The 14,808-nt window shown below is 43.3% G+C and overlaps 1 protein-coding gene across 1 annotated transcript in view; it reads left to right on the forward strand.

Moving 5' to 3' along the window:
- Positions 1 to 694: 694 nt before the first annotated feature.
- Positions 695 to 14,808, forward strand: part of ITK (IL2-inducible T-cell kinase) — a 31,834-nt gene continuing 17,720 nt past the window's right edge. The window contains exon 1 of the mRNA XM_009893113.1: positions 695 to 865. Within this exon, the coding sequence (XP_009891415.1) occupies positions 695 to 865 (171 nt within the window). The remainder of the gene's footprint in view (positions 866 to 14,808) is intronic.

A 14,808-nucleotide genomic window follows, 5' to 3' on the forward strand; every position in this document is an offset into this window, starting at 1 on the left:
AGTCAGTAATCAGTAAATAGCAACCAATAATAGTTCATTAGTTATCAGTTATTGCAACCATTTGTTTTCTGTTTAAATATTTAATGACTTCAAATATTTATCTTTTCTTATATAAGTATATCCTGGATATCATTTTCTTTGCTTACATAGTAGGAACTTTCATGTTATGTGGGAAACTTCCTCAAAATAAGTTGTATGAAATCTGTGAGACACACAGTCAGCTGTTAAATACTCTAAATGGGAAGGCATCATTCCTTCAAAAAAGAAATATGGATACATGACCTACTTCTAAAAGGACAGGAGAGACACTCATCCTATAAATCCATGTTCAATGCGCACATTTATAACTGTATTTACTAAAAGGGTGAGTAGGAGACAGATGCTTAATCATGCCACACCCCTTCTTAATTAATCCTTAATCATTGACTCACATCTACTGAATGTCCCTGAAATGTTATTTTTTCCACAACATTTACCTTAGCGTATATTTCAACATGTGCTGTTCGTTTTATGACTTCAGAGAGGATGTGGTTATGGTTTGACAGAAAGGAAGCTTTGCTGTAGATGGGAAGATAAAGCTCAAAGCACCTACGCTGCCTTTTGAACACCTTTTTTTTTCTTTTTTTTAAATTAACTGTCTTCCTTCTTGTGTGTCTTTCTTGGACGGGCACTCAGCGCATAGAGCAGACATCCCATGTCCTGGGAGGGGACCATTTTTGGCTCAGCCATGAATAACTGTGTGCTCCTGGAGGAACTGCTGATCAAAAAATCCCAGCAGAAGAGAAGGACTTCACCCTCCAACTTTAAAGTGCGCTTCTTTGTCTTAACCAAATCCAAATTGGCTTACTATGAACATCGCCATGGGGTACGTCAGCCATTTTCTCTCTCATAATAGAGTAATGGAGGGAAAGATGAAATTTGTTAAAGGAAGGGAAAGATGCTGATGGAGGGGAGGGTGATCTTCGTTAAATTTTATTAACATTTCTGGTCCTTACTACAGCACCATTCACTGAAAAAATGTGGAATGGTCAAAGGGGTCATTTAGAGCTTCTGGTCAGCGTGGGCATTTGGTGTGCATGGAGGAATAAGACTACCTGGCTATTTTACAGAAAGGATCTAGCTTTGTTGTAGTAATTCAGCACGGGCTGTTATAAGCGGTGTGTGTAAGAGCAGCCTGGCAGCTCACATGGGTATGGGGGTGACCTGGAGCGGCGTATCGTGAAGATCACAAGTGTGCCCTAATTACATCTGCGAAAAAAGTCATCCAAAGATCTTCACTCTCTCATTCTTGTCTTCATGGCAGCAGACCGATGGCTGGTAGGAGACCAGTCTAACATTTTATAATTAATTCAGCTGCCATGCATAACAGGTCTAGTCTTCAGAGTTAACTTCAGAAGGGATGTGACGATGAGATCCGAGCTCAGACCAGGCATTGTTTCCCCAAGCTTGTGTTTCCCTGATTTACTAAATATGAAGAAAATTAGAAGTCAGTCTGTGCACCCCATTGTGCTAAGTGTTCTAGTGAAGTGAGAATTATTTCCCTCTTCTATTTAGCTGGATGTTTGCTGAGCCTCATTACGGTTTTAAATAATATTGCTTGTTTTCCAACAGTCACTGAACATGCTGTTAATCCATTCTGTTTAGGCACCGTTACCGTATGCAGACCAGTATTGGGGATCATGTTGCCTTCCTATCCAGTGCTGGCAACTTCACACCGTCTGATCTCGCTCAGTTGCAGAAAATTAAGTTAAAATGGAAACCAAAAAGAAAAGCAAAGTATGCTGTGCATTTGTATCATATCATAATGCAGTTGAGGTTGGATACCAGCTTTAAGAGTTAACAGGCACTTTTACTTGCAAGTTATTTCTCTCAAATATGCCCAACAAAATGTTTTTTCTTGCTTTTATTTTATACTTCATATTTTTCTTGCCTTCATATTTAAACAGGAAAATATTTATTGCTGCATATTGTGCCTATATTTGGGTTGGGACTCTCTTTGACTGCTATCTTTCAAATGCCATTAGTTTAAGATTTTAAATTCCATTATACCTATTCCACTTAATTATTCTGGGTAACATTTTCAAATGCATCTAAGTGATTCTGCTGCAGGTATTTAGATAAATCTTTACAAGTAGTTTTCTTCGGTTCTTTCTGAGTCTTTGTGGGCTTGAGATGAATTCAACATGCACTTTGCCTAGATACTTTTGTGGAATTGCAGTAGGTGTCTGTCGGCATCTTTAGACACTGAAATAGTTCGGAAAATCTGATTCGGTGACTTTCAGTAGGGCATACATTTCATGACCTATGTGAGTGTCTTTGGAAATTTTATCCCCTAGTCTTCCTAAAGGTCAATTAGGCCAGGTGAAAGTTTGGTATATTATCTACTTTATGTCGTATATTATCTATTATAAACATGAACACATTATATATGTGTAGACACGTATACGTAAATACATTTGTAACTTAAGGCCCTTATACACGTTTGAGGGATGGTGGGTATATTCATAATTACAGGGCTGATTTTCCATGAAACACTAATTTTTTTCTGGCACAAACTGACAAAATCAGGTTGTTGCATGAATAGAAGAACTTCATACGCAACAGGGAGAAAAGAGTTCATCCTATGAAATACCTCCAGAACTGATCCTCAGCCTCTTCAGTAATCTTCCCCCAAATTAGACTGTCCTGGAGAGACCTCCACGTGGTCAGGTCATGGCTGTTCTGGAAAGGAAAGCTTAGGGCAGCCCATGCAAGCACTTGTTTTGTGCTGAGAATGGAGTGAACCACCAGCAACGGAGGTCACAGCCAGTGAAGGGAGGATTATGGTACCTGCCTGACACATGGGCTATGCCCATCCCCGTGAGCGATCCAGGAGCGGGGAGCGTGCGCAGGCACTGAGATCGATGGTCTGTCGTGCTCATTCTCTAGCACAGGCCCTGGCACAGGTTTGGCCCTGCTCCGCGGGGACTCTCTCAGGTAATTTGTGGGGCTGGTGGGGGTTAGCACAGGCTGTCACCATTGCCAGTGGGCTGTTTGCATGTGCCCCCTCTGCTCTGGAGATTTAGGGCAAAGTGGTAAGGACATTGCTGTTGTCTGCCAGCTGGTGCAGTGATGGGGAGTATCCCTGGGTGTGCAAACTGCATCGTACAGGTGGGGCCAACAACTGTCTTGGCTCTTAGATTATATATTTTTCAAGGGAAATCTCTGTGGATGTTTGCTATAAGAGTTTTCAATGAGTTTCTTTAAGAACCCCTTCCCAACCTATCCAGTGGCTCACTGCACTCAGAGTTCAATACTGTACAGTGTCCACCTCTCAGTCGCTAACAACAGCCCGTGAACAAAGTAGGGTAAAACAATTAGTGAACTGCTTAATGCTTTGAGAAGTCCCACTGATTTCAATCAGGTGGCTTAAAGTAAAGCGTACACTTATGTGTTAAGCCCAGGCTGGTGTTTTGCCTGTATGTAACAGAGTTTAGCACCCAGTCCCCCCCTTTGCATTTTGAAGCTGTGGGTATAAAAATAGGTTTAAACATTTATTGTAGCAGTCCAAAGCAAGGAAATAAACAGGTCAAAGTGATACAGGGGTAATTCTGTAAATGGTACCAAAAGCTGTCTGAACAACCAACATCATAAAGGCAAATTTTTGCACTAACTGTGATAGCATTTTCATCGTAACGGGCATAGCTAGACAGAAAGCACTGTTCTCCACAGGAGCCAAGCACACAATCGCCGTTAATGTTAATGAAAGATATTTATGTATCTCATTAGGAGAGTGAGCCCCCAATAACTGACAACAATAAGAAGCTGTGTTTTCTGGAATTCATTACGCAGTGCACAATGCAGGGCTGTCTTAACATAAAGCACAGCCCTGATAACAGGCACATGTATTCAGCCCCCGTCTCGACTAAAATACATCAGAAGTGCCTTTATTATAACATGCAAATCAGTTCCACTGGCAAAAATTCTTCATTTCCAGGGTCTGATTTTATAGCTACTGTGCATGTGAGTAAAGGAGCACATGGGAGTAATCATTTTAATTATTTCAATGAGTTCGATCCTCAGCAGAATAACCGACAGTGAAGACACTATGTGATACTCTCGGGGTGCCAGTACACTTGCAGTGCTGCAGAAGAAGCAGACAAGTGAATCCCACTGGAGAGGTGTCTAGGACAGAGTTTCAAATGCCCTTACTTAGCAAAACCACTTAAATGGGTGAGTTACCTATATCCATTCCTATATCTATTCACCTAACAGCTTACGGTCTTTGGTAAATCCTTTACATTAGCAGACAGGAGAGAGAAGAGAGAGAGTTTAGTATTTCAGATGCTGTGTAGAGGTTCTTGCGTAGTCTTCAGCATGTCGCATTCCTACCTGGATGGGGACAGAAACAAGCATCTCTCCCTGCGTTTCAAGCTGGCTGTAGTCTAAAAGTGGCACAGATGTCTGAGGCTAATGCCACACTTAGCGAACAGGCCACTGTCTTCTGGGCTGGTACAACATTAATGTGACACCATTACCATTACATGATCTCTGCATCAGAGCTGTTCCTCTTGGCACGGCTCAGACCTGTGGAGAGTGCTTGGGTCTCTCTGTATCAAGTAGGGAGAAGCACTCCATGTCCCTATGTCACAGTTTTCCCTTTTCAAAAATAGGCGTCTTGCTCTATACAGGCATTCGTAGAAGTATGTCAGGGCTGGGAAAGTTGCGCCTAACACCGAGTTAAGTTCAGGCACATAGATATTCCATATTGTCATGCGCTCATGGGCTCCTGCTAGTCCAGCTTATGAAGGCAGCAATGAAAGGAGCATACAGAAAAGGACCAAGTTCCCTTTTCATTTCACTATTCTTCCTACACTGGTCAGATGCTCAAGAGGTCACATAGCGTGAGTCAGCCTTGTCCTGGGTGCTTTCATTCAGATCTTTGATATTCAGATATAAAGATGGCACTTTAGTGTGTCTTGAAATTTGCTTTCAGTCTCTTGTTCCAGTAGAACAAAGGAATAAACGTGAGTGAAAACCCTTTTATCAGCATCCTAGAAATGCTTCAGCTGCTTTTGTTGCATTATCTACACATAGGCTTACTTGCAACGGTCCAGCTACTCACAGTAACAAAAGCAGCGCTTTGTTCCTCGGTCCAGTGGTCCATTTTACCTTGATTATTCTACACAGAATCCAACTTGTCCATCCTGCCTTGAAAAGACTTGAGGTTTTTTCCCCTCAAGACTCTAATGTAAACAGACTAAGACTTTTATTCTAAAGGTTTCCAGTTTGGTGTTCCTGTTAATTAGAGTGACCGTTCATACCATTTCTCATTGCTTTCTGTATTCTGAATACCTTAACATTCATAAAGCTATGATCCTCATCTAAAGGGAATTTATTATGGTTTTAAAGACTACCTTCCAAATAAATGCATATCTAAGCAGATATATCATTCTTCATAACTTGTCATGTATTTATTAACAAGTTCTATTTGCTTGACAGAATTTGCAATACCATCTGTCTGCTGATGCATGTCTCCAACTAATTTATTAATAATACACATATCACCCACAAAGAAGTCAGACTTGGCATCTGTCTACATCAGACCTGTTTCAATGAATTTTTATGTAATAAAATCAATACAGCCTTAAATTAGGCAGAGACAGGGAACAAACCTGTGCCTAGTGTTGAACGAATCCTTTAGTACACCTCTGTGAATTTAAAATGGATTTTTTAATTATCTGAATTGTATTATTTGCGTTGAGGGAGGATTAAGCTCATATTGCCCCAATGAGCCTCATTTCTATTGTGAAATCACAGAATCACAGTAGTACTGGCTGGAGGCCACTTCTTAAATTCATTTAGTCAGACTTAGCGCACGGGGCCAGCATTAGATCAACACTCGGAGCAGGACTGTCGCCGACACTAGAACAAGTCGGCTGTGGCACTGACTAGCTACTGCTTGAAAGCCAAGGACAGAGTCTTTGGGCAACCTGTTCCGATGCATCTTATCAAACATTTCCGTGGATATTGACAAAGTTCCCGTCTGTTGCAGTTCTCATTCACCACTTCTGTGGCATGATTCAGGGTGGTGATATTGTCTGGACAAGATTGCTTGAAGCAAAATGCGGGTTGTTCTGTGTCTGGTGTCTATGGCCTTTCTAACGCTACAAATCTGTAGTAGAGTCTGGTAATAAAAATAGCTCCTTTTATTTTTTTTCTGGAATAACTCATTTTATCTTCCAGAATTTGATTCTAATTATTTTCTTTTTGCACCTTCTGTGCATACTTGGTTCTGCTCCTGCTAGGTCTTTGCCTAGGTATTTATTGGTCTTTAATCTTTCAAGATTTTTTTAAAATTACTTCTGAGCAATGTCTTCCCAGCAAATGTCAGATACTTCCATCTTCTTTAAATTACAAAGCTCAAACCTTTCTTCTGTCGGAGAACATTAAGGATGCAGCAAAATCTTCAACCCATCTTTTTTATATCTTTAAGAAGGAAGGAATTCCTCCTAGTTGGGAATATACTACAATAAATATGAGATTTCCTAATAGTTACCTTTTATTATACGTTTCTACTGTGGCCATTTTTGCTTCCAGTGCCTGCCTTTGCTTTTTATTGCAATCAACATTTTAAGTGATATTGTTGCAATGCCTGCCTGTTGCTTTGTACTCTGTCATCCTTCCTGACTGATTTCTTTTTTTTGTCCTTAAAGTTTATACTTCTTTTTAATGAAAAAAGTGGTGGAATTTAGTCAATTTAATTTACTTTCCCTTCTTTCATTGACTATTTCATTCACTGCAATCCACTCCTTCTCCCAGTCTTTGCCAGAGTCAAGAATAGTTTTGAAGAAACTAATACAGTATTCAGTAGTTGTTCCATATGCTTTTATGTAACATGAAAGACTTATTTCCATCATATTAGAAAGCTCATTTAAAAGCCAAGTGTCTTCCTTTTTTGTCTTTGGTTTCTTGATGGTGACATTGATTTTCTTGTCAAACCACTTGCTCTGATAGCAGGGATGTGCATCTTGATAATCATCTCAGATGGCACCTGAGACAATGTGAACGTTGGAAGTAGCTTTGTCAGATCTTAAAATAGGAGATCAGTGAAAATACTGCGCCATCGCAGGTGTGTGAAGCCCTGTGATGGGCCAAGAGAAAAATGCTCTTATGGCCAAGTGTGCTTTTCCACCAGATCTTTTCACTTAAACGTTAAATACACACAGTCCGTGAAAATGTACACTTTGTAGCATAGAAATCTTGTGGAAAGGTTGTGGTTTCAATTTTCTCCTGCATGTCTTCTGTTTTCAGCTCATGTAATTCTGAAAATTGGACACCTTAGCAAGCCTGGAGGAGTGAACAATGAACTGGCCAACTCTTGGCGAAGTGTGCAGTGTCTAAAGTTCCAGGTCTTCAGTGGACCTCTATTGACTTCTCTGGCCTTTTTAAAAAAAAAAAAAAAAAAAAAAGTTAGATTTCTCTGATTTTAAATTATTCTGGTGGAAATGCAACACTCGATGTGGCCTTTAGGACTTTATAAAGATAGTAGGAGTAATTCTGCTGTAGCAGATATTCCCCAGGTAAACTGAAAATTTAACTGATTGATAACAAACTGAGACTGGTTGCACGGAACAGGCTTTGGCTACAAACAGTATTGGTCTCATTAAACAAGATTCCATACTGAAACTAGTTGCTGGGAGTGACATTGCATGGTGAGTGAACTGATAGCACCCAAATGGTGTGTACGGACAGCAGGCAGCACGATTATTAAGCAGCACTGTAATGTCATGCAGGCAGATGAAATATTTACCTTCTGATGTAGGAACCTGCTGCAATTCAGCTTCTTTTCTTAGGTCTGTTCCCATGGCCTGTGCTCCAGGTGAGGGTGCCATCAAGGAGGTCTTTGCAGGTCCCTGGAAACACGGCAAAAAAGAAGTTAGTGGCTGCAAGTGGTCCAGTTGGCAATGACTGAGGACTGCAGTGGGGTGCCCATGGATGAGTTACAGCAGTGAAGCAGAGACAGCCCTCCAGCTGCCTCCCCAGACTTCTGGGTGTGCATCTCCATCTCTGCTGCTTAGACGAATGGAGGCATCTTAGGCACTGATTGCAGCTGATTTTGTCATTCAGCACAATTCAATGCATTCTGCATTTGGGGTATGCCCACCTCTAAAACACCTTCATGGTCTTTAGATGTGAAAACAGCTGTAAAACAATATATTTTTTTTTTTCATTCAAGTAGGACAAAATAGTCATGATAGACATGTGAACCAAGCAGCTACATTTAGGGATTTAAATATCAAATATAATATCTCCAAGTATATTGGAGGCATTAAAGCATAACGCAAAAGTCAGAGCTCTACTGAAAATCCCAACATTATCAATTATCACCTCTTTCTCATTTTCCTTTGGAGCACTTAGTATTGGCAGGAAATCCAAAGTTCCTTACAACTGTCTTTTAAAATTCAAATTACTCAATTTAGGTTTCAAATTCCATTTTAAAATTGTTTTATTTCACATAAAACCTCAAACTAACTGTGTTCCTAATAAGAGAGAGAACTCCCAAAATACTGAACAATGCAGGGGTTCAGGCAAAATTTCTATCAGCCCAGCAATCAACAGTTCTTAATATCCTAACTATTAATGATAAAAACAGCCCATACCACAATGTTTAGATAAGGGATATGATAAGGCATAGAAAAATAACTGTATCAACACAGTGTTCAAGGAGGTTCAAGTTCATGCTCCAGTCTTTTGGTCAGTGGAAAAATACTGTAGCAGGAGAATTGCCATTAAAAATAAGTCTATCTTGTTCCAGTGATACCTCATGAGCTCCTAGTTACTGTTTTCGGTGGTATTAATTGCTATCTCAGCACCAACACATGACTATAAGAGACCCGTAGTTTAAGTAGCAAATAAACTGGAGACTCTGCAACACCATAGGCGTAAGCAGAATTTGGGCAGCTCAGCAAATCAAGAAATTCCTTTCCAGCTTACTGCAGAAGCTCAGCAAGGCCTGAAGAAAGTCATACCTGAAAGGCAGTAACATGTCACTGATTTGAAAAGATGATGTTCACCAAACCACATCAAGTTGAGCTCTCTGCCGTTGGAAGACGTTACACCTTGCACAACGGTTCTGCTTCACGTTGATATCAATCTGTCTGCAAAGAGACAGACGGGTCTGTTGGAGTGGTCTGTTCGTTGACCCATTTATTTCCTACCAGTGGTTAAATCTGTAATGGTGCCTCTTGCCTTGGAGCCCTGTACTCATATCCTCCATAAAATGACATTTTAATAGCTCAAGTAGAGCTTTAACAGTGTATGGCTATGGTAGATTTGGAGTTATGTGGAGAGAAATCAGAGCAAGAGATGGGTATGTGTTCCTATGTTATTCCTAGAGCTTAATTTAAGCACATGAGAGTATAAAAGAGTGATTGTAGATCACAACAGAGGTCCATGAGACAAGTGGCCTGTCTCCAGGAGTGGTCAGTATCTGCTGTTCAGAATAGAACTACAAAAATAGCCTCAAATGTTTTCCTGGAAGCTGATAGGGAATATCCTGAAGGATCAGACTACACAAACATAGACCTTATTTCACCTTTGGGGGCTCAGAGACAGCTGTATGAGAGAAAGACCCTTCACCTTTAAATATTTTTTTTTAAATCATTTTGAAATCAGCCTGAATTATTCTGAAGACAGGCATTTTTCTCGTGGGATTTGTTGGGTATTTTCCCACTTTATGTCAGCTTGAGCTGACTGCTCTCAGGAGCTACCGGAGAACGTGTGCTGAGCCAGGAGCAGCCCACGCCGCCTCCCAGCTGGGACCAGGTCCCTTTGCTTTTTGTAGCTGGGGGAGTATTTAAAATCGGTTACTGTGCTCTTAATAGCAACGTTGTAAAATTGTCGCTGTGTTACTTAAGACATCCACCCCTGTGGGCATTCAGCCACAGCTGTGGGCTCTGGGAACACGAGAGCCATCTCTGTACTTCTGTTCGCTGTTAGCCCTACTCAGCTGAGTGGAAAGGATTTCTGCGGGTTTTTTTTTTCTGTCCTGTTGCTGCCTGTGTATCAACGGGGGAGGTGTTTCTGTTCTTAAAAGCAGTTGGGTCCCATAGGCACAGCTAATGATACAACTCAGCCTCCACAGTCTTCGTGCCAGGGGATAACATACACGAAGGAGAAAAAAGTGCGAAGATCCCAGGTTGACTTTATAGCACATGAGTTCAGTAAATCCACTTTTCTATATGAAAGTGCAACTTACTGACAGCCAAAGGTGAGCAACATAAACGGAAGCTGAGCACTGTATTACCAACTTTTGGAAGGGGAGTTGATTTTTATGAAAAAAACCCTGCTGAAAAGGCAGATGTGAAGTTCTACCTGCATTCCAGCACTGCCCCCCGAAACGAACTCATACCCTCTCCTGAGCCCATTTTGACCTCTCCATCATGCCATGGTGCACCTATACCACAGTTCAGAATCCAGCAGCGTAAAGCTACCGGTGACAGGAGTATGATATGGTTAAGTCGTATTACTGTTACTGCTAATTTGTTGTTACCGTGTGCAGTTACCACGTCACTGGTAAGAGCTGGGGATGGGGGCTATGAGAGCGTTCAGCGTGCAAGTGTAAGCCCTCTGCAGGGGTGTGCTAGCCATCTCAAGGCCAGTGCCTGCAGTAGATGTTGAAGGCGCTGCTGTCGCCAGCACAGCAGTCTCTCATTGCCACTCTAAAAATACTTCAATGTGCGTGCAAGCCTCTCTTTACACTTACATACACTTTATTCTAGCGGCGTGCAGAATTCAAAGCTTTTGCTTTTTTGCCTTTTTTTTTTTTCTTCCTGCCTGTTCCTGAGGGACTGTATGTAGTATTGGAAAATACTGGTTTGCTTTCACGTCAAGCCCACAGAGTAAGAAACCCCCAGATCAGTTTCTGCCTCTGTCCAGGCTGCACGTGAGCCCTGATGGAGTAGAGGAACAGGGAGCAGGTGAAACAGGTCATGCCACGGTCCAAGGCAACGACCTCTCATCTAGTTAATTACCAATTAAGAATGGTTCCTTCTAGTCAAGTCAATGAGTGAAAACACGGAATGAAGTTTGGCTCAGATTCTTACCCAAAAAACCTGATGCTACAGAGAAGATCATGAAATGCTTTTAGTGACGGAAATGTTTTTGCGGTTGAGCTTACAGAGGACTGGAATTTCCTACCTTGCTCCACCACAGCTATAAATTAGCTTTCCCCTACCCTCCTACTGAGGGAAAATGTCCAGCTGCAGGGGGGGAGCAGTGGGCAAACACTGGCTCATGGATGGTCCTTGTGGCAGGAGGAAGCACTCCATATCCCACGGGGGACACAGCGGGGCTACAGAGGAGACCATACTCCTTTCTGCTGTGAGGTGCCTGGCTGGGCTGGGAAGAGCAGCCGGCATTGCAATGGAAGGGACACGCAGGTGATGGGGATGAGGTACAGAGAGATGGAGAGGCGAACGCAAACACCCAACGGTGTGGGGCAAGGAAAGCCCAGCTGCAGCATGGAGAGCCCTTAGTAGTGACTGCTGCTGAGGAGTTTGGGGCTGCATGAATCTTAATTGCTTGGGTTTCCCCTCACCAGCACAAAAGAAACAAGATACAAGTTCCTATACAACTTTCGAACCGAGCTGGCTTTGTGGAACATGGCAAGCTGCCGTTCTGCCTGCGCTCTCCTCCTGGGCTCCTTGAGTGAGGCTGTGCTCACCCCTGCCTTACCTCTCCCTAGCACTTGGCCTCCCTCCCTTCCCTCTGCTTCCAGCACTTGGTGGCTACTTTTTTTTGGTAAGTACAGTGGGAGTCAGCAAAACCTTGAAGCATCCACCGAGGGACCTTCAGCCCAAACGCTTGGTGCAGCGCATTTGATGAATGGGCTTCACAAGTAGCAACAGCAAAGTGTTTGCCAGAAAGTAGCAAATTTCTCAGACGGCACAGCCCCATATCTTACAAGATCTTAGACATTTGTGAAGTCTGAGGGTGCAGAGCCTCCATCAGGAAGTGTGCTAGCGGCGCCGATCTGTGTCACCTGCAGTGGCCGCTGACGGCTCGCTGCACTCCTGCCATGTGCTCCATGTCCCCGCTCCTTCCCCTGGCCCAGACCATGAGCTGGTGAAAAGTGATTTGTTGTGTTGGGTGGCTAAGATGCCATGGGGTGGATGAGGAGCAGTGTTGGTGGTTGTGTAGTCTCAGCAGGTGATAAATGCCAGGTGGCTCCTTCCCCAGGCAAGCATGGTGAGATGCCACCTTGTATTGCAGGGCAGAGCTATGTCAATTGTCCCATAGTCAATTGTCCTGGCATATATGGCAAACAGGACCCATTGTGGTCATCTAGTCTGTGCAGTAGACACAAACTAAAGGATTAATTGGTGAAAGAAGTGTGTGGCAAGAGAAGGTGAAAGAAATACCAAAGATGAAGACCGTAATGCATTGGGCTGGTGATGCAGCTGGCTCCAGTCAGAGCTGTTAGCTCTCCTCTCTCCTGGAATTGCCATATTGCAAATAACGGACCAAAAGTAATAAAGTGGGACAGACTCATCTGCAGCACACTACTTCTCATGGGACAGCAGCATGCCTTGCTTATCTTTCCACACTCTTTACGCGGTAAGACCACTGATGTTTATTCTGACCAACCAGCTGAAACATCTACTTAAATATAAACAGGGCAAACTGTAAACAACAAATGGAGATCTGTCGGCATGTTTCGTCTAGCCCTTTTGGGAACAAGTCTCTGAGGTTTTTGGAGAGCATTTTTAAGAGGCTTTTCCTCTCCACTCCCTTCCAAATGGCCCAGTTGCTTTTGTTGGATTAAAGTGCAGTCGGGCATCACAAAAGCGGGGATATGTTTAGCTTCCAGCCCAGTTTCTGGGTAATGCCTGGTTTGTGAGTGGTAATTCCAGTTGTCTGGGCTGCTATGGGACCGTAATTGCTTCCTATCAGCAAATCCCATCTGCTGAGGATCTGCCGGGCAATGTGCTGGCTGTGAGACGTGCCCTGACATCGCACTGCAACGTGAGATTATGAGGAGCTTCCGTTGCTGAAATTACATGATTAAAAGGAGCACAGTAGGTGATGAGAGCTGCAGGATGACTGCACAAAGCTCCTTGAGAAAGCTGGACCCTGTCTTTCAACAGAGTCTGGAAAGGTATCACCAAAACCCGGTCTGCAGTGGAAGAGCAGAGCGTGTGACTGGCACAGCGTTGCTTCCTAAAGCCTCAGAGGCGGAGTGCGTGTGGTTAAGCCCTGGGACTTCAAAGGAATAAGATGAAGGAGGGTTCGGTGCTAGCAAATTGAAGGTTTTTATAGGAAATAAATGGCTTTGTGTCTCATGGAAGGGGTAGCAGTCCCAGGGGCAGAACAAATGATAGAGGAGGTTGTGGAGACAGAGGAAGCCACGTCTGGAAGAAAGAAGAGAACAGACAAGAATGAAAGAAAATACATGGTGAAAATGGGGTGCAGTAAGGCCTCATAAGGCTTGGTAATACTCTTGATAGTTAATTGGTATTTACATTTAGGGGTTCTTTACGGCCTTTATTGATGTAAAAAAAATCCCACTCCACCCCATGGAACTATGTAGGCAGATGCTGCGTACAGGAGATGGCACTGGCAGTAAATCCAGAGGCGCTGGTAGAGCTGCAAGCAAATACTAATACAAAAACCAAGTACACCAGCAAAGTTCTGAAAGAGCAATATGAGACCACACTGTAATAATTTCCCTCTCTTTCCTCAAGTCCAGGTATACAAAGGCAAAGTACCCAGCCAGCTGTGCGAGAGTAAGATCTGAGGAGCCTTGGGGCCTCCCTGTTTGACAGCGCACTGTGGCAAACCTCACCCTGTGCCCAGTGGCATCCCTGCTTCCCTGTTTTAGGCTAAATTTACTGATGGGAGGTAGCAACAGAGCAGCAGTGAGGGTCAGCACAGGGGTGCCATGCAGAGGGGCGGGCACCTTGCCCTGGTGACAGCTGGTGACAGCAGGGCAGAGCTGCTGGGTCATGGTGACGTGGGGAGCAAGGGGCGAGAGGGAGCTGGAGGGTGAAGGACATGAAGGGTTGGGTTGGGGGTCCGAGGAAGGGTGGGGAAGTTGCCAAAGTCTTGCTGTGTCTCTGAATAATAACTGTTGACAGGTACAACGCGGTCACTGAAGTTCATGCTCTCTCCCGTTGACAGTCGCCCATGTTTTTTGAAAAACAAGAAGCTTTTGCAGTGTTTTGGGGGGTTCTTAAATCTCACCCATTTCCGTCACGCTGTCGCAAAGCTGAGCTGGGAGACAGCTAGCGCTTAATCCCTACTGAAAACGAATCAAAACAGGAAACCAGGTTGCCTCTGACGAGCGAACGCATTTGTAGCGAATCCTTCAGAAGGGTGCACCAGCCTTAGCTCAGATCCCACCAGCCGGCGGGCGCCTCGCCGCGCTCTTGCAAAAGCTGCATGCCACCTGCCGAGGAGCTACGGGGCCAGGGTTCGGTGGGAAATAGGGTACATCCAGGTACTAGGGATACTTGGGTGTCTGCCCTTTTCTTACCCTTTCCTAACCGCCCATACTGTTATCTAGGTATCTGGTATACGATGAATAATAACGCAGCAGAGGCTGCCAGAAAAATAGTTCTGTCGGCAAGTGTCTGAGGATATTATTTATTTCAAAATTTCCTGTTATTTTTTTCTTAGCTAAAAACCCAGACAGAACAAAAACAGAGAAGTGTTTTGCTTCTTGGAAAATAGATGCAGTAAAAACGTCACATTTTAGATAAAATGCTTAGTTTTGAAATTCTCAGTATACAAGTATTTTTTTAAGTTAAATATTTATTGTTTTAT

This window comes from Charadrius vociferus, unplaced genomic scaffold (assembly GCF_000708025.1).
Source record: "Charadrius vociferus isolate BGI_N301 unplaced genomic scaffold, ASM70802v2 scaffold1041, whole genome shotgun sequence".
NCBI lineage: Eukaryota > Metazoa > Chordata > Aves > Charadriiformes > Charadriidae > Charadrius > Charadrius vociferus.